The sequence below is a fragment of the Chinchilla lanigera genome, unplaced genomic scaffold (genome assembly GCF_000276665.1).
Source record: "Chinchilla lanigera isolate Chin_1 unplaced genomic scaffold, ChiLan1.0 scaffold00139, whole genome shotgun sequence".
In the NCBI taxonomy this organism is placed as follows: domain Eukaryota; kingdom Metazoa; phylum Chordata; class Mammalia; order Rodentia; family Chinchillidae; genus Chinchilla; species Chinchilla lanigera.
This window is the reverse complement of record NW_004955540.1, coordinates 2,699,779-2,723,847: the sequence shown is the minus strand read 5'-3', so window position 1 is coordinate 2,723,847 and position 24,069 is coordinate 2,699,779. Positions and strand designations below refer to the sequence as shown.

The following is a 24,069-nucleotide window of genomic DNA, read 5'->3' as shown; positions in this document are numbered from 1 at the left end:
GAAGTCACTGACTGGGGAGTTATTTTTCACACATCAAGAGCTAGCTAATAAAGCATGCACAAAGCAAGTTTGTTTTGCATTTTTGTTGGTAGTTTAAAAACCACTTTCTCATTTGGGACAAACATGAAACCAAAAGCTAATATTTTGATGATTTAAAGAGGAGGTGAGCAATGCCTCCTGAGTCTGTTTTCTGCTCTTGCTGTCATTCTTGCACCAGGAGGGACATGAGCACCTTACTCAGGAGGAGATTTAAGACATGCAGCCAGTAGAGTCCAGAATCAGCCTACTGACAGCTGACCCTGACTCCTATCAGGAGTCCAATGCTTGGAGAGAAAGCTGAGTGGACATGGCCATCTGTCTTGCTGCCTTGCTGCCTTAGACCTTCCTGTCTTCTCACTGCAGATAGTCTGCAAGGTGCCTGATTTACAGAAGCTGCTCAGCAAGTGCACTGACCACTACCTCAACCCCATACCTTCTCTTCAGAGGAGCTGACAAGGCCGGAGTGATGGACGTATCATCATAAATCAGATCTCCTTCTGGTACCTCCTGGGGAAGAGGTCCCTCCTGTGATACTTCCACATCGCTCTGACCTTCTAGAGGAACACACAAGGAAAAAATCCTGTTAAAGTGAGACGGGTAGCAATCAAGTCTCCACTCTGTGTCTGGTACCATGCAGGCACCATAAGCTGCAAGGGGATCAGGAAACACTCTCTGCCACCATGAAGTTCAACATCATATTGGCAGAAAATCCAGTCACATTTTTCAATTTTTCTTAAAATAAAATACATCTTTTATCTGTTTCAAAAAGAGTAGATCTATATGGATGGTCATAGAAAAAGAAAACTGTCTGATGAAACTAACACTCCCAAGTCACAACCATGCACAGTGGAAACTGAGATAAGTCATTTAATTTCTCTGAGATTCATCAGCACAGTTCAGTGTGCATAAGAAATGCCTGGGAAGCTGTTAAATTTGAGTTCTAATTCAGTAGGGTTGCGGGGAGCTCAAGGTTCAGCACCTCTAACAGCAAAACTTCAGGTAAAGGCAGTCCTGCCTCTGGCAGCCAGTTCTGAGTAGCAAAGTTCCACTCTCTGAAAAGATGGCAGGGCCTATTCCCTGCGGTCTATAAACTTTGGTTTATGTGAAATAAAATGTCTCTGCAGATGAAGTGTAGCTAGGAATTTTGAGATAAGGCAGTTATCTTGAATGATCAGGCAGGCGGGAATTGCAATCACATCTACCCTTACAAGAGGGAGGCAAAGGGAGATTTTACACAAAACAGTAGTAATATGATCCTGGGAACAAAGGCTAGACTGATGCTGCCACAAACCAAGGAATGCCACAGCCCACGTGTTGTGCTTTGGATCTTGAATGTCCCTCGGAGGTCACATGCTGAGGGCCTGGTTGCCAGCCTGCAGTGCAATTTAGAGAAGGTGGAAACTTTGAAAGGTGGGGCCTGGTGAAAGGAAGTCAGGTTATTGGGGGCAGACCTTGAAGGGGATGTTGGTACCACAGCCCTGCTTCCTTCTCTCTTTGCTTTCTTGCTGTCACAAGGTGAGTAGGTATGCTTTACTAAGTGGTCCCCACCTTGATGTTCTGCTTCAGCACAAGCCCCGAAACAACAGAACAAGCAGCCATGGACTGACACTTGTGAAACTGTGAGCCAAAGTAAGTCTCTCCTCCTCGTAAGCTGTTTATCTTAGGTGTCTTGTCACCATGACAGAAAGCTGGCGCACATCAGAAATGGGAAGAGGCGAGAAACTTTTGGAGGAAGTGAAGCCCTTGATTTTGACCAGTGATGCCGGTTTCAGGCATCTGGACTTCATAACTGTGGAAAAGCCAGTCTGTTGGTTTAAGCTCTCAAGTTTCAATAATTCAAGCTGTTTACTCTAGGAGGGTTACGTTTCATGGGAGACTTTGGGAAACAAATATACAAGCACCTAGAAATCTTAACCAGTTGGATACCAATCATATTCTTTACATCCTTTCCCACCTATCCCGTATTCTGTGGAAAGTTGCTCATCTGGAAAGCTGCCTGGATGCCAAGATTGTTTGAATTTCCCAGGTGATACTAATGAGTAGCGAAGTTTGAGAACCACTTCTCCATCAGGTTTTGGCAGAAACAAGAGTAGCTTGTAGCACACCAAGAGGCTCTGCATCATATAATCCAAAAACCTGAACCCAAAGATTTGGGTTCGAATCTCACCCCTTTCACTTTCTAGTTTTATAATTTGGGCAACTTATTTCTCTCAGTTCTATTTTTCTTATCTGTAAAATAAGGCAGTAAAACAAGGTGTAATTTCATCTACACCACAGAGTTCTCTGGAAGATTAAACAAAATACATAAATCTCCACACAGGGCCTGCCAGATACAGCAGGTGCTGAAGATGATGGATTGAAGTGGAGCTGCATGAGCACGTCGCGCAGAACTGGTTGACATTATTTTTCCTTCCCCATAAAGCAAAAGCGCTGGGCAAGAAAAGTGGTTTTGAACTTTATAAAGCAACACGATCCTTTGATAAGTGTAGTTTTATACTGAACCTCAATATAAAATAAAAGTCTATCTGTGCCAAGCTGTTCTAAGTGCCACGGGGTGGAGTGGAGGCAGGAAACCTCCCAACAGAGTCTCCCCCCAGTGTCTCCAGATGCCCCTGAAACCGTTTCTCAGATCCTGGACTTCCTGGGACTCAACTATAAACACACCAATCAAATAATCTCTAAGATACTTTCTGGCTTCAGCATGTTTTGACTTCAATTTTAATCAGCCAGCCATGCCAAACAGCCCGAATCAGAAGACAGATGGGAAGAGGTGGCTCAGACCGAGGAGCTCCCGCCTATGGGCTGGGCCTCTGTAGATGCCCAGTAGCCACAGACAGGATGGCAGCAGGGGGCTGGGGATTTAGCTCAGCGGCAAAAGTGCCTGCCTGGCAAGCACAAGGTCATGAGTTCGGTTCCCGGTACCGGAGAAAAACCAAAAAAAAAAAACAAAAAACAAAAAAAAACCAAAAAAAAAAAAACAAAAAAAAAAGACAGGATGGTAGCAGGAGTGAAGCCTACTTTCCCCGCTCTCTCGGCCAGGAGACTAAAGCCAAGAGCAGCACTATCGGGAGGCCACTACAAGGAATTGAGTACCTGGCTGGCTCCTGGAAGCAGCACAATAAAATAAATACTTGCTCCCCTGCTTGAGTATAAGGCCCTTATGGGTGGGCGTCTACTGTCATAGACTCAGGTTTCCAGGGAAGATTCTTAGACACCTGTATGCTAGGAGCTGTGCTGGGTTAGATGTTCAAGATACGTCCAGGGGTTTACATTCTGGAGGGTGAGAGACTCTGAAGCAGCAAAGCTATCAGCTGACGCTTCATCATTCATTCCTTGGACTACTATGCTCTCTCCAGTAGACTCGCCACAGAGAATTCAGCGTGATCATGTCACTTCCATTCGTAGAGCCCCTCAGCATCACTCCATCACACTTAGCAAGCAATCTGCAGTCCACACGTGACTAACACCCTGCTCCATTTGGCTTCGCTGCACTGCCTGCCTCCACACCCCCTCTCCCTTGCCCTGCTCCCCGCTCCACAGTCCTCTACCAGCTCCTTCCAGCCTGACCTGCTCACTCTTGCTTGGAGTTTGTCTTCATCAGAACCCCTCCACCTGGCTGCTGTCCTTTCTGCTGTCCCTGGGAGCTCCCTCTCACCTTGAAGTTTTCCTTTGAATGTTACTTCTTCCCTGACTCCACCAAGTCTCTATCTCAGTGAGCCAAAGATCAAGCTCCACTTCAGCCCATTGTGTCTTTTACAGCATTTTCTCCACTTGTAAAGTGGGTACCAAGTCAAGGTCCCAGCAACCAGCGGATGGCACAGCCAGAATAGGATGTTCGAGAGCTTTTTACAAAGCTGTGGGTATAGGAAAACCACAAAAGTTCATGCAACTATGTGGGGCTACTAGCAGCCCCAGACAGCCAAGCTGGCTCCACTCCTAGCCTGGGAGTTGAGGAAGACAGAGAGAAACAGATAGACAGAGACAGAGAGAGTCAGAGAGACAGAGAAAGAGAGAGAGAGAACCAGAGACTAGAAGAAGTGGGGTAAGTTTGAGTCAGCCTCCCTACAAGCAGCAGCCTTTTTCCTTTAGTTGAGGTACACAGTCATCTGGACCCCACGCTCCCGCTCCCTTCTCCTCAGACCTCCTGCTGGGATCCGTTGGCCAGACCCAACCTGAAGCCAGAGGCTCTGGCCCCTGGGTCCTCCTCCATAGAGGTCAGCCTCCTGGGACACAGAACACGTGGAGAAGAACAGAGATCGGCCAGTCAGGCAAAGAGAAAAACCCTGTACAGACCTTCCTCCCTCCAGAGATCCAGTGTCCACCCAATACACCGCAACCTGGCCCAGGGTGTGTTGAACAAGCAATTAATGGATGATCAGAGGAGTTGTCCAGTAACTGCTTGCTGGGTAACTACCTAATGGATGGGTCAGAGTAATGAGAATCTTAAGGGTGTGATGCATAGACACAGATAAAAGAGCCAGAGATTTTGAGAGTCTCTTAACATTTCACCCAGAGGCCCCAGCTTTCCTGGCCGAGCCAAGAAAGGAAGACCAAAGTCTCCGTTCAGTCACATGTCTTAGTCTCCCTCAGGGCCAGTCCCTCCCAGTGTGGTGGAGCTCATTTACTTTCTAGGAGGGGCCTGAGCCCTCTCTGCCCTGTTTGCTTTCTGGGCTGAAGAGTGTAATTAGAACAAGCCACAAGTCCAGTTCCTCTGAAATGCCTGTGGCTGGCTTCTGCAAAGCTCCCCCAGCTTGCTAGGAAGGACTCCTAGCTGGATGCCACCCATGGGGCAGGAAAGTGACCTGGACACAGAACCCAGCTTCTACACTACTAGCTGTGGGACTCAGGGAGAGGCACACACCCTATCTGAGTCATTATTGTAAACTATGGCCAAGAAATCTACTGTTCAGGGCCTTGAGTGATGTATGTCAAGTAACAAGCAGCAGAGACTTGATAAATATGTCTCATGGGTATTATTTTCATAAAGTCTTTGAGGAAATAACTATGCCTTATTTAACCCAGTTTCAAGGATGACAGGAAAGCCCTCAAAACCATTTTCACCTTTTCCCTGATATCATGGATTTAATTGTTAAACTTTAAACCTAATCCTCCCCAAAAGCAAGGCTCCTCCCTTCCCATCCAAGGGTAATTCTTTGTCATCATTATCAACATCTTAGGGTGAATACAAGAGCACACTGAACCACTGCACTGGATGGCAGGAGACAAGATAGGTGAAGATTTACCAGACCACTGCACCATCTTGGTCTAGGAATGGTCCAGAGAGCCAGCCTTGACCTGGGCCACTCAGCAGAAGTCTCCAGGGCCCACACAGAGCTGTCTACCATGGATCCAATGTGGCCACACCAGCACTGCAGGTCTAACCCACCCACTGGTGTCATTCACACTGTCATTCAAAGCTTTGTTCTTTTGAAGTAGGAAGCAGCCTTGGTAAGGGCAGGATGTCTGGCCACCTGGGTTATAGCCCCGTGAGATGCCCCCTTCTCTGTACTCTGGACTGGCCTCTGGAGGAGGAAGTCTGTGCAGACAGGGTCTCACACTCAGAAGAACCCTGTTGCATTTGGTTAAGCTCTGTTGTCGCCACCTTGAAATTCCTAATAATTTCTCAACAATGGCCTTGGATTTATTTGCACTTCTCCCTGGGCTTTGCCCACTCTGCAGCAAGGCTTCTTTGCCACACTTACTTTGCTCACTCGCTCTCTGCATCTCTTTAACTGGTCTGTAACAGCAGGGTAGCAATGCTGGCTGCGAGGATGGTGCAGAGGTGAAATGATTCAGTGTAGGGTAAAACCTCCCTCACAGTCGCTCATAGCAGTGATCTCCTCGCTCTTATTTTCAACATCTCCCTTGATCTTCCCCAAGCCGTATGAGCCCAGCAACCCACATCACGCCCATTTGAGAGAGGGAGAAAGTGAGACTAGACCTGCCCAAGGTCACAAAGCAAACTGGAACAGAAATAGATTGCGAACCCTGTCACTGCCTCTGCATGGACCTATTCCATGACCCAGCAGGTGTCCATCCCAACCCTACTTGGTGATGAGCGGGCCTTGGGGCACTTTTCCTCATACCTGGGACAGGAAGGACCTGGCGAGCCAGCAGGCAGCACACTTCGCCTCACTCTGGCAGTCAAAGAGCCACTTCTCAGCAAGGAGGCATCCCCCAGGAAGCCCAGTTTCCAGAGCAGCGGCCACCACCCCAACGGGACTCACCATGCGCAGCCTTGTTGGCTAAAATCAGCCCCTTCTCTGCCTTATTCTTTTTCTTCTTCTTCAGCTTAAGTCCAAACATCCCCTTTCTGAAGAGAAAACAAAAATAAACTAAATTAAGCAGCACAATAATAGAATCTGAGCTCTTCAGACATGTTGGGAGAAAGCCAACCTCCATGTCCATCCAGGAGGGCTTGGGGCTCAACTGCTGCAGAAGCAGAAGTCTCACTCAGATGAGGTGCACTGAGAATTGTAGCAGCTGCTGTTCCTCCGTTTCTCCTGGCTCACCCATGCCAGGCACTGTGTGAAGCCCTCCGAATGACGTCACATGAGCATCACAGAAACCCTCTCCACCCATTATCAGAAGAAGGGCCAGGGCCTAGAGAGCCTAGAGGCTGTTCTGAGGTCACACAGCTCCTGAACATCAGAGCTCTTGCTGGAGCCCGAGCCTGCCCAACTTCAGAGCCCAGGTGCTCACCCCTGAGCAGGCTCAGCCTGACGACTGCCCTCCAACAATGAACACCCTCACTGGAGGCCGGCTCTCAGACCACTTTCAAGGTCAAGAGGTTCTGGTCTTACTGAACTCACACCACAAGTGTACAGCTCAGCTGACACGTGGGGCACACCCCAAACTTTGCTCCATTGTTCTTACTATTAACCCTGAGCAGTAATCATGTCTGAGCCTCCTCACATCTTGGAAAGAGCCCTAGTTTACTGACTCTAACACAAAGAGCATCCCTGATGCGCCAGATTTGGGAGAGAACCCCTTTCAGAAGCTGAGGGACTGAAAATATAAGCCCTGGATGAAGCCTGGAGGGTCATGGGTTGGAGCAAAGGTGGTGTCAGGCATGGCTTCAAGGACTGAGGAGATGGAGCCAGGGGTGTGCACTTGACGAGGGAGTGGTGATGCCTGCTGCCCGACTCAGTGGACTCCACAGTCCCTAAGCAAGGCGTGAGAGGCCCGGAGCAGCCAGCCCCCCCATTGGCTTCTGTAGGAAGAAGTGGTAGAGTCAGTGATGAAGACTAGTTTGCTTGGACTCCATCCCAGCACAGTCCTCACAGCCTTGACCAGGTCCCTCATGTGCAGAATAAAGTCATAAGTGCAAAGAAGTTGGCACAGCAGTTGGAACACACTTGCTACTTGGTTGTAGTCTTCTGAGAGCTAAGATTAGGACAACAAGTGGAGTGCAGTAGGAGATAGATGTTGTTTATTTATGTGCTTATTTCTTTATTCTGTTTATACCCTCCTTCCATCCAGATGGGACCTTAAGGAGCTCTCCACACCAGCACCACCGGAACCCTGGGACGGACTTCTGTGGGAGAGGGAGATCTCTGCCCCTGGGGGTGTGCAAGCAGAGCACTGAAGACCACTGCCAAAGGGCATTGTCCAAGAGACAGGCGTCAAGCGGAGGCCCTGATGAGGGGCTCCTCGGTCCACTGAGACCCTTCTGTGCAGTAGGGTGGAAAGAATGCTCTCCAGAGCAGCCAGGCATAGGCTACCACACAGTTTCCTCATGGGTGTGCTGGAGACAGGGACAGAGTGCCTACTTTACATGACGGCGGGGAGAAAATGAGGTAAAGGGACCAAAGCGCCTAGGACAATGCCTGATATACAGAAAGCACAAAACAAGTGCCGTTGGGGAGGGAGCAATTTTCTCTGATTTGCCACCATCCTAGTCTCTCAGGAATCTCTGGAGAATGTACATGGGGAGGGCTCCTCCTCTCTGACATTTCTAAGAGAGAACTTCTACCCTGTTCCTACCACCCTGTTTCAAAGAGAATTTCCAAAGAGGGGACTCAAGCTAGAGCCTTTCACACCCTAAACTGGCACTCGCGGTTCCCCAGGGCTCACTGCTGTGATCAGTTCATGCAGACAGAACCTGATCCTCCCAGGATCTGGACCAATGGGCTTTGCAGACTGATAAGGCTGAGTTACTTCCACTTACAAATAGGAAGCTGCTGCTAGTGAACGACAATATCCAGAGGGGGACGCCATGCTCCTGTAAGGGCTGATACCCTCATCTGGGATGGCCTCAGCATTCTGGATTCTCCCACAGAGACGCCAGTACCCAAGGCCCTGGGCCATGGCCCAGGATGTTGTCATGGGTGGGGAGAGGGAGGTAGGTCCTCCTCACAGGGACAGGTGCTTTTTCCTCTCTGAAACCTACAGCTCCTCTTGAACCTGCAGATCTTTAGATTTCCCCAAGGAAGGTTTTGTTTGTTTGTTGTTTTAACGCTGATGTCTTGAATCACCTTCTGAAATTTGTTATTGGCCTAGGGCCGAGTCAGGGTTAAGAAGCACTTGCCTAGGCACAGTGTGGACCCTCTACAGAATAAGCCAAAGAAATACCTCAGGAAGGTCTGAGCCAGCCAGCCCTCTTGGGTGGACTGGTGTTAGTTTCACAAACACAGAGTGTTTTCCCGAAACTGTGAGTCAGGCACCCCGACACGCCCAGCTTGAGAAGGCTTCTAAGGAAAACTGATTCCTCCTCACAGGCCCGAGACACCTGGCAGTGGGGAGGAGCCTCAGCTTACCAGCCTCCGGTGACAGTGACCCCGGCAGACGGAGCAGGGCAGAGTAAATCAGTGACACAAAATTCAGCTTGGGGGGCCTGTGTGACTCCAGCTCTAGCATTTGGGGCTAAGTACTTCTGCAGATGGGCATGTTTTCTCCCCAAGTCATGCAAGGATATTTTTCATCCAGTTCACAGGGTGACTTTAAAATATGAAACAATGTTTGTAAAGTATAAATCATCTCAATATGGATGCCAAAGAAAAGCAAGTTTAAATTGTTTTGAATTTTGTGCCAGGAATATCATTTTACACACCTGATCTCCCAGATCCCACAACATAGATGAGGTAGATGCTATTATAGATCTTTCTTTTTTTGTTTGTTTGTTTGTTGGTTGGTTGGTTTTTTTCCGGTACCAGGAATCGAACCCACAACCTTGCACTTGCCAGGCAGGCACTGTGCCGCTGAGCTAAATCCACAGCCCCCAGAACTGAGAGGGTGCTGGGAGTTTCCAGCTAACATATTGGGATCGACCACCAAATCAGGAATACTTACCTGGTAAGTCTCCAGCAGCTGCCATCACACCTGCCCTCTCCAGTTTGCTGACAATTCTCATATGGGAACCCCAAATGGATGTGACTTTCTGTCCATCCCAACGCCATCCCAAGGTAAATCAAGAGACACCTGGTACCCCCATACCAACCTGGTCTCCTCAGGGTGAAAGCTACCGTGACTCCGGTATCTGTATCCAAACAAGAGCATTAAACAAGACACAGTTAGATTTGCTGCAGCCCATCTGCCCAAGGCAGCATTGCTGTGTGTTGAACCATAGGGGCTGCACTGCCTGGGGCCAGCCAGCCTAGCACCTGGGAAGAGGGTCTGGCCCACAGATGTATGGGTCTCATGGCTGCTCCCTAAATGGGGCTGCACCATAGGCCATGTGTGAGTACCAGGCTCTTCTGATCTTCTGCTTTGGGAAGTGGTTAAGGTGACTCTGCCTTTTCTTACTGCGATGTTGTAGGGATGGTCTCACTGAGGCTCATGCCCGCCTGTTCAAAAAGCTCTACAGATAACTAATCTAATATCACATCGTCTATGGCTCACTGGAGCTAGGATTAAGAAAATGCTCCAGGCTAGAACTGCCATGTGGTTTCCCAGCTGTGGCCAGATTCCTCTTCTGGAATCACCTTTTCTACCTTTGGGGCAAAAAAGAAGCAGCTCAGGCCAAATAGCCAAGCACTGAGTTAACTGTGTCGCTGTTGTGACCAGTACCCTCCTATCTCCTGTGCAGGTTACCTGAGCACCGTCCCTTCCTAACCCAAAGCCATAGCACCCACAGTGGGAAAAAAGAGGCAAAAATTAATTAATTAAAAAACAAAGCTTTAGCTGAGTTGTCTATTTATCTACCCGAAAATGCTGACAAATTTTTTAAAACTAAGGTACAATTTTATATTTAATAAAACTCCTATCGTAAAAGAATGAATTTGTGTGTAATCAGGACTACCTTAAAAACAAAACAAATCAAGTGCCTGTGTCATTCTAAGTTACCCACACAGCTTTTGGTAAACTCCCAGTGTCTTGCTGGGGATGCTTTGTTTGGCATGTCCTACTATATGTTCACTTTACTTTTAAGACCAGGATGTGTTTATGAAAGGCAAACTACTAAATATAGGAACAGCTGTAATGTGAGTTCAGTAGAAGATTGTTAAAATAGAAATCCCTATTATGCCCTGCTTTGTCGAGGCTCTGTGATTCTCTTCCCTCTCCCTCTTCCCCCTCCCTCCCTCCCTCCCCCTGTAATCTTTCTGGTGCAACATACCTCTTCAGTGTCCTCTTTCTTTAAAGGAATGTTGCTTCACTTGGGCCCCATATCAAATTTACAGAGAGATTTCTGAAACTGTCCCCCAACCTCTGGCCAGATCTATCCCAGATAGCCTGAAACCAAGGCTCAGCAATGGAGCCAAGATGCAGGGATTGTGAATCTCCCAAGGCGTTCTCCTAGGAGTTACAAACATCTGGGGCTAAGTAACCAGTGCCAAGGAGCTGCTCTCTCAAAGAAGAAGTGTATATTTTTAACAAACAATTTAAAATATAATTTCTGAATTACAAGGAACAATGAAATTTATGGCATTCAGAGCCCTTGCTGGATACACCTGGGGAGGCTGCAGTATAACCCAACTCCCACACTGCATCCACTCATCTTCACAATTACCCCACAGAGTTGGCTGCTTTCTACGTAGGCACAGAACTGCCCAGCCTGGGAACAGGTTCAGGAGAAAATGATTAGTCCTCTAAGGATACCAAAGAAGCCCGCCCCACTAATGGCCTGAATGGAGTGAGCTCCCTTCCAGGCCAGTTGGAACCAATTTGCTATTTGCTACCATGATTTGGAATCTCCCACCTCACTGTCATGGGAAAAGGATGTCTCTGTTAGGCCCTGATTTTTACACGCCAACCCCATGCCCCTCATCACGAGATTCTACACCACATCTTGACAGACAGTCATTAAGAACCTTGATGTTTCACCTGCAAGTGTCAGCCAAATCTAGGAAATGCACCTCTGAGGATGCTAATTAACTCCTCCTCCTGTGATTTCTCTGAACCAGAGATGACTCAGGAATAATTTGGAGCCATGCTGTGTAAAGTAAAGCCAGGTTAAGCCAGCCATCCATAGACTGTCAGAGGTATTTGCCAAACACTTCAAAGCAAAGTGGTAGATGTTTGCAAGGTTCACCCACCCTGATGCACAAGACAGCAATGCTCCCTGCTGAGGCCATCCCAAAGAGCTGGGACCCTTTTTCATCCTAGAGCATGGCCTCATCTTGAGCATCAGCGCACACACACACACACACACACACACACACACACACACACACACACACACACAAGACCAGGCTGGTTAGAGTACAAGGAAAACAGAAACTGATCTTGGCATGTGATGTCAGTGATAGGGATCCTCCCACATCCTGGAGCTCTCTCTTGCTGGGCTTCTGAAATATAAATGCTTCCTCTTTCCTCCTCCACCTCTTTACATCAGTTTGATCTGATCCCTGCCTTCTGCTCTCTAAACACCTAGGCACCAACCTTGAAGCCAAAAATAGACTTCAGGTAACCTTGAAACACCTGAAACAACCAGCTCTCTCTGCTCCAGCACAAATAATGCAAACTCTCACACTTGTAGCTTTCTGCTTCTCTTGACCCCCTAAACTTCATCCTCCCCTAAATTCCTTGAACATCTTTTCAGTGAATGAAGAGCAGGGACTTCACTGGCACACATTCCTCTTCTGGGAAGCATTCAAGTCCAGAGTTGATCTACCCATGCGGCTTTTCCCATTTCTGGTCCAGCTGCCCACAGAATGGCAGCTTCTTTTTCTTTCCTTTATCATGCCTAAATATATTTTATTGGTTGATTATTTTTCTACTACCCATTCTTATGGCAACTCCATAAAAGTACACCAGGCCTTTTCATGTTCCAAGCACTGTGCTAGGATCTGGCTCACAAATATAATTTCAGAAGGCTCCTTAGCTCAGAGACGTGTCAGTGAGGTTGGGAATGTGTTCTACTTTATGCTCCTCCCACCAAGCAAAAGTGAACCACTGAGGCTGGGCTGCTGAGTCCATCTGATTCAGAGGGAAGCACATGAAACTCTGTCTGGACTCCAGTCCAGGTGGCTTCCTTTAAGTTATCCTACCAGCAGGTCAGATTTCCATCCCTGTTTGATGCCCAAGTCCATTTCTCACTGGGTTGGGGACATGTGGGTGAAACAGAAGGATATAGTTCTAATCTTAGGAAACTGAAGGCTCAGCAATCTGACTTAGAAAAAATCTGACTTAGATTTTGTTACAAGTGAAAATCATCCAGCTTCATCAGGTAAAGAGGAGAATCTATGAAATTCCTTCTGGAGCTCACTTTTGGTGCTGTGGACATGGATGGCAAAAGCATCATTCTCCATTATTAGATGCTGAGCTTTGGAAGGCAGTAACCCTGCCTAGCTCATGTCTGCACCTCAGTGTCCAGCATGATGCCTGGCACATGGAAGGGCTCATGAAATTGGATTGTGCATAGATGGAGGGTCAAATGAAACATACAGATAGAAAGCCCCCACAAGAATTCATTGGAAGTTTGTTTTCTCTATTTAAAAAAATGTATCCTACTAAAAGGGAAACACTGCGCAAGAAAAATTGTTCCTTTAAAACTTTGTTCTTTTTGAGACTACCTAGCTCTGTAACTGCTTCATGGCTCTGTAATTACTTTCTTGACCCTTGTAACCATGACAGTGTAACTGAACATGCAGGATGTCTGATTATAACAAGCTTCATGATCATTAATCTAGTCTTATAACTGATAGTCATTAATCTAGTCTTGTAACCAGTGATCTCACCCTGCTAGCTAATCAGACAACTGCCAGGCTGTTCTGTCTCACCTTGTAGTTACTGCTTATACATCATATAAAAGTGCTAGCCCACAAGCACTGGCCATCTGGCTTTGTTGTGGGGAATGATCTCGGCCAGGACCACTGGTGTAAAATAAAGCTGTTCACTGCCTCTAAATCATGGGTATCATTTTGGTGTTTCTGCTTTCAACAGCATTATGAAACAGAAAAGAGTTAAAAATTTTTCCAAGTTTAAGAGCCCATGGTATGCACAGTGGTGCACACCTGTAATCCCAGCACTTAGGAGGCTGAGGGAGGAGGATAACTGTGAGTCTGAGGCCAGCCTGGGCTGCAAAGTGAGTTCAAGGCCAGCCTGAACTGCATAGTGAAACCTTGTCCCAAAAAGATGAGAGAGAGAGAGAGAGAGAGAGAGAGAGAGAGAGAGAGAGAGAGAGAGAGAGAACCCAGAGAAAAGACAATAATTTAAAATGTCGGTGGCTGAGTCTTGCCCCAAACACTTCCCTTGGAACTGCAAGCAAGAGAAAATTATTCACACTGGGGCCTGGCAAGCCATCTGTACCTTGTGCATCAGCTCTCCCTGCCATCTAGCCTCAGCCTCTACCATTTCTCAAGCATTTTTTCTTGTGCATTCTTCTTTTTCTTTCCTTTATCATGCCTAAATATATTTTATTGGTTGATTATTTTTCTACTACCCATTCTTATGGCAACTCCATAAAAGTACACCAGGCCTTTTCATGTTCCAAGCACTGTGCTAGGACCTGGCTCACAAATATAATTTCAGAAGGCTCCTTAGCTCAGAGACGTGTCAGTGAGGTTGGGAATGCAGACATCTACATGGTTACAAGCACAGTATGAGAAGTGCTATCAAGAACATACTTACTTTCGATAAATGCCAAAGTGCTTTTGGAGAACAAAGGAAGAATGACTTATATGGGCCTAGAAGGATCAAGGCATGTGTTTGGAGGACGTGACACTCTTACTGGGTCATAAAAGAGAGTAATATACAGGAAGCAGAGAAGAGATGAGCATGTATTGAGTACCTACTGTGTATCAGATTCCTTTACCTGCTATCATTCCTTTACTGACCACAGCAACCTTGACAGGAGGCGATATTAGCTTCAGCTAAAGAAGAGAGACTCATTTGAAGAGCTGAGGCCACTTGCTCAAAGTCACGGTAAACAGTGGGCACAGGCAAACTTCAGATGAAGCCAGCCAGCCATGCAGAGATGCTTCATGGACCTCCCTCTGGACCTCAGGAGGGCAGAGTGGTTGGAAAGACCCTCCACTCCAGCTGGCTCTGAGTCTGGCTCCCCTTGCCTTCCTTTGACTCACTCTGCACATATCAGACCAGCATCTCATGCTGCTTCCCACAATCTCCAGTCCACAAACAGAAGTCATCCAAAAGCCTTCCATTTTATCAACCATTTACAAACCAGCATCTCCAGCCCTCCTCTCTGCATCCATAAAATAACACCTCCATAGGAACTTTTCCAGAATTTAAATATCCCCATAAACCTCTGATGAGAGACACAAAGCCAGAATAGAGAACATAACCTTGCTGGCTGCAATACACACCTAGTGCCCCACACCATGATTGTTTCTTTCACATCAGTCTAATGTCTGAGGTTCCAAGAAAGACAATAACTACATGTAAAAGATCATGCACTCTGGAAAGTCACAGCATCTCAGAGCTCGAAAGGTTCTTAAAAATTCCTTTACATGCATCCCCACTAACTTCAATCTACTATATTTCTTTACTATCGCTTGGGATGAGGAATTCACTACCTTTGTAATTGTCTGATTATTTTGATCACTGTTTTTTCTGAAGTATATAGAGATTTGAGCGTAATTTTGGTGGGATGCTCTAATGTTTTAGCAGCTACCTGAAGCTGTAAAAGGATAAAATCAAGGAAGTTCCTTCTTCATGAAGTGGACTGTAGAGTAGAGGCACAGCCAGCGTTGGAGCAGCAGCTGCTAGCAGGCCTGAGAGGGCTCGGTGAACCTCAGCGCTGGTGAGTTCCAGCAGCTCCCGGCCCTGATCCGGAAGGTTTCTGCCCTCCAGCACCACACAGGAAGGCAGGAGGTCCACGCCAGCCTTCAGCCAGCCTGCACTCTCCACAGGCCTGGACAGTACCCTACGGTGGCCACTTCAGAGATGGCATCAAAGGAGCCTCTCTCCAAGCCTCGGCAAGAGGGAGCAGCAAGTGTGTGGGTCTGGAGACAAATGCAAAGGCAAAGCAAAACCTTCCTCCCTCTGGCTGCCTGGCATGAAGAGTGAAGGGAAGGACAGGAGAGGTCCAAGCCCAGAGAGGTAGCTGGGGAGCAGAACATGCAGAAAGAAGTCAGGGTAAGGGCGTGGATTCATCCTACGCACAACAGGGCGTCGTTAAAGGGCTTTAACTGGGGTATTTCACTGAGCCCCTGCCTCTGCCATTTGCTTTCACTCCCATTCACACCTGGACCACTCCCACCCAAGTCTTCACACCAGGAACTCAGCCAGGTGAAACACTACAACTGCCAGTTATAAGCTGCCGGGTTCTTCTCTATCTAGCGGAGCCTGGCAGGGCAGCTGCCCCAGATCCTCTTCCAAGATGGGTCACTTGAGTGGCCCCCATTAGAGCCATAGCTACACAGTGAGTGGGTCTCAGGGACAAGGCTCTTTCTGTGTGTTGACCTAGATTCTGCCTCCACCTGCCCATGGGCATATGACCTCAGATTTCAGACGCTGGCTAGTAAGAAAGAGGCAAGGTGAAGGAGACAAGGTCCCCTGCAAGACAGAGACAGGGACCTCTTTGAGGTCCAGTGTTAGAAATATTTCTGTTGGATTAATTTTTTTTGCCCCCAACTGATGTTCACTGTTTGGAAAAAAAACAAAGAACCTCCTAATGATGGGGGAGAGGAAGGTGTCATCATGATAAATGTCTCAGGATTGGTGTCCAGGGCCCAACACCAGGGCTAGACAGTCATAGGAAAGTTTGGGCAGGTCCAGGTGGACCGAGACCAGAACCCCTCCCGGCTCAGTGGCCTTTGTTCTGCGTTGGCTACACATCCCAGTACACACCAGGGTGCTAGAGGCTGAAGAAGTCTGGCGTCATCCTTTATCCTTTTTAATGAGGACCCCCTTTAAAGAGAGAGCCAGAAGCCAAATCTGGTGTGCTCATGGGGTGATCTTGTCTCTGTCTAGTATTTGAAAACAAAATTTCTCCACATACTTCTAGGGAAATTCAAGATAGGAAGGCATACATTTAGAGATGAGCTGAACATTATTCTTCAAGCTGGCTTAAGCAATTACTCTGAGTAGCAAAAACAATATCACTGATCTGTACTCAAGGCAGGTTACCCACTTACATACTGTTGATGGATGTGTCTACTTCCCATTAGCAAAGTGTAGGAGTTACTTTAGAACTTGGCACATAATAAGTATTTGCTATGACTTCAATGTGACCTCAGAAGTTCAAGGGTTGGCAACTTAGTCCCCAAGTTCATATGTCAACAGCATTTGGAGGTAGGGTCTTTGGAGATAAATAGGATTAGATCCCACCCCGAGGGTGGGGCCCATCATGGCATCAGTGGCTCTAGAAGAAGAAGAAGAGAGATTGGAGCTTGCACCCTGGCTCTGCCTCACCATGTGATGCCCTTTGCTGTGTTCTGATGCAGCAAGAAGCCCTCAGATGGCAAAAGGACGCCAACACCATGCCCTGGGATTCTCCATCCTGCAAAGTTATGCACCAAATAAGCATTTATTCTTTGAAATTTACTTGGCCTCAAGTATTTTGTTATGGAAACAGAAAACTGATTAGTCATGGAAGAGGTATTTGTTTAATCAGATGAATAAAATTCTGTCAAATGACACCCAGTCTCTTTTTCACAGCCTCTGACAATGAAGAGCCCACCTCTCACAGCATGATGATCTGGGGCCACACATCGCCCCAAACCATGCAACAGGGAGGAGCGAGCCTTCTTCATTATTTCCTCCAAGACAAAATAGGCCAAAGTAATTGTAACGTGACAGTGCCGCTTCGGTCAGGAAGAGATGAAATGGTAAAGACTGCAGCTACATTTGGGCAGAATGATTACAGAAAAGGGTTTCAGCTAAAGGGGTTGAAAGAATCATTCCAGGTATTTGACTGATTGTCTGCAGATGTCAAGCCCAAATATCTGCCCAAGTGCTTAGAAGTAGGCAGGAAAGAGGCAGGCCAAGCAGCTGGACTCGTCTGACCATCATACCTTCAACCTGGGAGGAGCTATTTTCATCTATTTACATATATTGAGAAATCTAAGTACTATTAAATAAACACGTTTTTGTATTGAAAAAACACCAGTGAAGATCCATCTATTCCTTCAATAGATGATAAAACTGAGGTCCAGAGAAAAGAGGTCATGAATCTGTTTATTAAAAGGGCTAGGAGGGGCTGGGGATTTAGCTCAGCGGCACAGCGCCTGCCTGGCAAGTGCGACGTCATGAGTTCGATTCCTGGTACCAGAAAAAAAAACAAAAAATAAAAAATAAAAGGGCTAGGACTTCTGGGCATCCATCTGTCCTGTGCTCACCTGACAGGACCCTAGACCACAGAGAGCACCTCCCCGCCAAACCTCGGCTGGGCTGCCCTGCTCCACGTGCACTCAGCTCCCATTTGCTCAAAAACTGCTGCTTCAGCAGAGCATGACTTCAGAACGCCTGTGCCTTACTCAACATTCTCCAAGGGGTTACCCGTCATGGCCTAACTACTTTCCTCTGTGTACTGAGAAAAGAAAAATAAAGGGAAGTGCATTAAAATGCATTGATGTGTTAAAATCAAAAGGAGCTAGGTGTTGAAAATGAGCAACTATGCTTTCTCAGGTAGGACCCGCAAAGGATCTTCCCCCTTCAACACATTTGAGTTCTTTAATGTCTTCTGCAACCGAGAAAGCGTCACTCAAGCTGCTCAGATTTCCGTAAAAATGTTGATTAGTGCAGCTGGGTGAAACTGTCTACATCAGCTAATTCTTGAAATCTAATATGGGGCTCCATGCAATTACTCCAAACAGCATCGTCACCCACACCCCAGAAAAAACCTCAGAAGGAACAAAAAGTGCCCCTAGAGCTTCACTGCCTCAGTGTTCGCTGATGCCCTGAAAGAGGGAAATAAGGCTGAAAGCTCATCTTCAACTACACAGCCCACACCCTGGCAGGCCTTTTGGGGAGCCTTACAGAACCACTCGCCAGAGCAAGCCTCTGCAAGAGACTCACGGGCCAAGAAGCAAACGTTTTCTCCCTGCCTCAGCCAAATGTTCTCAAGGCTGTGTGTAGGTTCTCTTTAAATTACTTTTTCAGAAACTGGGGTGTGAATCTCTTGCACAGCAGGAGGAAGCCCTCACATCCTGCTGACTTCTTCGGAGTAACTATCCTTGGAATTTCAGCCTCAGCTTGGGCCCAAAAGGTGCTGCGTCCCAACCATGAGAGTTTCCTAGTCCTGCCCATCCCAGGCTCATCTAGGAAACTCTGGAAAGGAAGGGTCTAAAGTCACACCCAGTCATAGACCTTGATCCTGTGAATCAGGAGGATTTGTTGATGACAATAAGATGACAGTAAGGATTTGTTGATGACAAACTGTGCATGCAGTGAGGAAGACCTGTCTGCTCCCAATCGATGACGGGAGCAAAATCATAAAGAGAAAGTCCTACGGTGAACGTACACATAGACTGAATGCATTACTTCCCACAGCTGTGTAAAGTCCCAGCATACAGCATGGCGTGTGCCACACAGACAAGCCAAGAAGAAGGATGGAGCCCCGGCCCCAGGGGAGGGAAACGGTGACCGAGGCCCCATCCACATGATGCCCAGATCTCTAAGGACAAGCAGAGGAGCGGCACCAGCAAGGGAATCCTACAGCCCAGGCTGCAGCAGAGGCTATGAGCAGAGCTCGATCAAGAGAAAAAGCAGTGGCCTCACCTTGACCACAGGCTCCTGACTGACCCCAAAGCACTCGCTTGCTTGATCGCTCACACTCACGCACGCACACATGCATGCATACACTCACCACTTCTGGACCCGAGGAGGTCAGCTGGGCAGGAGGGGCGGCATTCAGTGGTGTCTGGGAAGGAGGGAAACTTCCCTGGGGAACCCAGCAGTCCAGTGGCTCGGGGATCAGACACTGGGCTGTCCCTCCTGCAGGGCAGGTCACTCCCCGGAAATGCACTTCCTGAGTGCAGGTGCCTGGCTGTGCCCTAACTCTGATACCAAACGCCCTCTGCTCAGCTTAGCTGCCAGATCCCAGGACTCCAATCAGCAAACACAGAAGCCTCAGGGCAGGTCCCGAGAGGAGCAGCTGCCACCAGTCCTACCCCAAGCAGGAAAGGAAAGGTCGATCAAGGCTCAAAAGAGTCCAGCCCTCTAGAGGACCAGAAGCCCCGTCCAGCCACTGGGATTTCTAACATTTCCACCATCTGCCGCACATTTGTTAAATGTTTTCACTGTTCACACATGCTAATAATGAAGGTTGGAGCTGACTGATCACTGTGCTTCTGGCCAGGTTGTGAGACCACCATCCATGTGTCTAGACAACACAAGCCTTCCTAGAGCCTTCCTCCCACAGGCTCAATGGCAGTGTCTTCACATGCCCCACCTACAGATGGCAGCACTGAGCCAGCGAGGCTGGCAAGTGTTGGCTTGGACTAAGGCTCTCTCCCCACAGCTGAGCCTCCATCTGGCATTTCACTGGCCCTGTGTTCTGATGCCATGTCAAAGAGGTTTGGGTTTATCCGGGAGAAGAATGGGTAAAATAAAAAGAAGGCATCGTGGTGGGTCCAATGCCTCTGAAATCCCCTCCAAGAGTGGGTTGAATACTGGCCCCCTGAAAGATAGACCCACTTCCAGAACCTGTGAATGTGCCCTTATTTGCAAAAGTCTTTGCTGATGTGATTAAGTTAAGGAGAAAATCATTCTGGATTACCCAGTGGGCCCTAAATCCAATGGCAAGTCTTCTCACAAGAGTCACTAAAGCAGAAGCCACAGAGAAGATGAAGACAGAGGCAGAGACTGAGGTGATGGAGCCACAAGCCAAGGAAAGCTGGAGGCATCTAGAACTGGAGGAAACAAGGACAGCTCCTTCCCTGGTGTCTTCACAGGAGCATGGCCCAGGCTGCCCTTCATCCCAGACTTTCTGCCTCCAAATCAGTGTGAGGAAAGAAGTTGCATTTGTGAGAGTCCACTGCAGCAACCCAGGAAGTGAATACACCACTTTCTTCAGTTCCTCCAGCATGACTCCATGGTGCCCCAGGAAAGGAGGGGTTCTAAGTTCCACCCACAGGTGGTTTCTGGCAGCAATGCCTGCAGGAGCAGAGCCTCAAGGAAGATGTCAGGCCTGGGTTTAAGGGGAGGGGCTCCCAAGGTGAAGCTGGGGCAGGCTGAGCAGTAATCAGGGGCAGCATCCTTGGATATCCCCAGTGAGTCCTCACTATCTGCTCTACCGGGGTCCTGAAGGGCACCCCAAGGAAAGGGGCTTGGCTCAGCGGTTCACACACAGAAAGCAGGGTGTGCAGTGCATCCCTCCTCCTGTTTTGGGTCTTGGTAGATTTACTTCCAACCAAGATCACAGAAGGTCAGAAATAATCGCATTAATGCCACACATGGGGAAAGCTCTTACTGAAAAGGTGAGGTGAGCTGGGCTTCCTGTTACCCTGGTACTGTGAGGGCTAGGACCCACACACACACCCAGTGCTCTTTCAAGGGAACCAAGCTGAGGAGTACCTCCTGGGTGACTCTCCTTGAAGGAGGAGCAATTGTTTCCATTTTGGCTGAGCCTGACCCTATTTCCATGTATTGATGTGCAAAGAGCTGGTTAGGACTTTTCCTCATCCCTTCAATTGGCTTTAAGCAATGCATATCAGTCCAGCCCAGGTGCTGATGGTAGTCTGAAAACAGCAGGTGTGTTTCCCTGGAACCTCCACCCATTGTTCCCATGTGTGAGCTGGGACGAGGCAGGATGGAGAGCCAATGCTTCACGCTGTTGGCTGGGGTCAGCCTCGAGATAGAGGCTATGACTCCTAGGGCTTGAGAGATTACACATCAGAGCTGAAGCACTGACCCCAAAACATTAGATACTATCTCAATTGTGTTATGCAGATTACTCTTTCTGCATCTCTCTCTCTCTCTCTCTCTCTCTCTCTCTCTCTCTCTCTGTATATTGCAGAGATGATTTTGGGCCTCCTACCTAGCCCAGCTCACAGTGCTCATGTACTTCTCGCCACTCTCATAGTCACTCATCCTCGAGCCACTCCCTTCTTCATGAATGAATAAAACCCAGGTTTGGCCTTGGGTCAGGGCCTTTGTTCTGGATAGCCATCATTGTGGCTAAACTTAGGACCCCTTGGCTCCCCATGACTACAAATATGCCTTAGTGTCTTTATTCTTCCCGTAAGATTGCACTGGAAGTGGTAGTTTGGAATTAACTCACTAAAATTCCAATAACCTTTCTATGGGATTACAAATATAACTTCCTGGGCCGCAAGGAGGACTGGGAAGGGCTTTCTATACCAAGCCTCTTCCCTTTGTCCTGTCTATTCTTTAAATTCACAAAATGCCCTGCAGCCTCTCTTATTGGTGCTCACACCCTAAAGCAGTCTCCATTTGAAGCTTTCATTCCTCTTCCTAAACTGGGTGTGCTACTGCACACCTGTAAACCCAGTACTCTGGGAAGCTGAGGCAGGAGGATCACAAGTTCAAATCAGAGCTAGGAATTTAGTGACTTATTGAGAGCTTGTCTTAAAATAAGTGGTCCCTGGATTCAGTGTCCAAGACTGAAAAAATTAAATCCTCCTGCTAGAATATATTTCTCCTTTGTGCAGAACAGTACCTTCGCCCTGAGCCCACTGTGTCTGATTCAGAGACCAATATACCTCATCTCAACGGAGATCACCTGGCTACATGGTAGACAGTCAAAGCCACATATGAGGGCAGGTTGTAGGGAAATGCCAAGTGGACAGCTCTGCAGCCTCACTTCCTGCTGCATCCTGGGCGCCCCTCCCTCACCCTCTCCCCATCCTGCCACCTTTGGGCCACCTAACCTTCCTGCAGTGATGACCTGAACACGCCTTCCTCCAGGTCTCTGTTCCTGGAGTCACAGACCCCGAGGCACCTCTTTGCCCAGTTAACGCGGGCCCATTCTGGGTTACCCAGCCTCGCAGGATCAGGAAAGTCTTCCCTGATCAGGCTTAGCAGCTCCCCTGGCTCTAAGCTCTCCAGAGTCCCAGTGCATTTTCTTTTCATCACTCATCGGTTGTAATTTTATTAGGGTGTGAGTCTGTACCCCATGTCTTCCCAGCACCCGTCATATAGCAGACACAATCATTTATTCCTTGGTTCATCACGCAGATATATGTTAGACAAAATGATGAGCTGGTGCAAAGAAATACACAAAAAAAGAGAAGCAAAGCTATTCATTTCCTGTGGGGAAATTAGAGCCAGATGGAAGGGCTGTGCTCCACTCTTTAAGGAATTGCCTGGTAATAAATCACCTTCACTTTCTTTGCCTTCGCTCTTTCCTGCCTTTGCCCCTTCAGAACTTTAGTCCAGCTAGACCTTCCCTGAAGAGGAGAAAGGATGAGCTGGCGAAGTCAAAGCAGTCAGTAATGTGAACAAATGAACTGAGGAGGGGTTAGGGTAATGCTGCACAACAATCAATTTGAGAATAGTTAGTACAAGTCATTTCAGGTTTATTTTTTAAATGCAAAAGGGAGAACATATCGCAAAGCAAATTTGCAAGCCTCTCCTCCAACCCTCTCCACTCTGGAAAGAGTGAGACCCTCACCACCAAGCAGCTCCTTGGGATCCAGACACCAGAAGCCACACACCACCCTCCCCGTGCCATACCCCTGCCAGAGAGACCATACTTCTGTGTAGCATGAGCCCACACACAGCTCAGTCACAGCCTGTTTCCTCACAGAACTCACAACACTTGTTATCATCATTCAGCAAACACTCACTGGGGACCCGTCTGATGCCCAGCACCATGCTAGGCCTGGAAATCTGGGACACAGAGTGAGACGGTGCCTTGGGGTCCTGGAGCACAATGCCATGGCAGCAGCAGATATATTTGATCCCCATCATAATCCCCTATATTCCTGGACTGCTTTATAGGTTACAATGAGCTTTCCATCCTGGCTCTGTGTCACAACAGCTGAAAGCAGAAGTCCCCTAGGAGGCAGAGTAACCATTCATGTTCCAGGAGACTTGAATGACTCTCTAACGAAAGCACAGCCGGAAATGGTGGGATCACAAAATTATGCACTCCGATCTCCAGCTGCAGGAGCAGTACCAATGGACGGCCTAGTCACCAGAGGCCACAAGTCCGTTGGGCTTCTCCCAGCTAACAGCTGATGCACAGCCAGGGAACTAACTCAGGCTCCTTCCTGGAAGACATGGAGCTCCTTTAATGGTGGCTTGGGATCCAAGCCCCCCTGTCAGCCTAGAGGATCCTCCTATCCTGCTGCTGTTCCTCCCTTCTCTCCTCCATCACAGGCTTCAGACCTGCACCGTAGGCTGGAGAGTCTCCTTGCCTTTTGCTATTCTTTCCTTCCCAAGTGCTTCCCGGGAAGCCTCCAGCACACTGATGCTGACTTAGCATCCACTTTTCGGAGGACCTATGCTAACTGTATCTAATATCTACACATGATTTTGTGATGCATACATACATCCCACTTCACTTATTATCCCATGTGCAGTGCATCTGTGCGTCTGTAGATAACTTCCTTGATGGAGGGGGACTTGCGCATTATGCTGCTGTTTGCAATCTCAAAGAATTTAAATCACACTGACACTGCACGACTCAGGGAAACCTTATCTAATACCAGAGGAAGCTGGCACCAGAACAATCTCTTTCCGGAAAATTACACCATTGGCTGTGCAGGGAAGATTGTGCAT

At 48.0% G+C, this 24,069-nt stretch overlaps 1 protein-coding gene across 6 annotated transcripts in view; it reads right to left on the bottom strand.

Moving 5' to 3' along the window:
- Fer1l6 (fer-1-like family member 6) overlaps window positions 1–24,069 on the bottom strand; it is a 148,651-nt gene that overhangs the window by 111,030 nt on the left and 13,552 nt on the right. For 2 of the 6 annotated variants that reach the window (XM_013507931.1, XM_013507936.1), the window contains exons 2-4: window positions 9,479–9,517; window positions 6,267–6,352; window positions 473–593 (exon numbers count right to left, since the gene is read on the bottom strand). In XM_013507931.1, the coding sequence (XP_013363385.1) occupies window positions 473–593; window positions 6,267–6,352; window positions 9,479–9,517 (246 nt within the window). Of the gene's footprint in view, window positions 1–472; window positions 594–6,266; window positions 6,353–6,435; window positions 6,569–6,741; window positions 6,810–9,478; window positions 9,518–19,189; window positions 19,323–24,069 lie in introns of those variants that run through there. The other 4 variants (XM_013507933.1, XM_013507935.1, XM_013507934.1 and 1 more) reach the window with 4 other exon arrangements.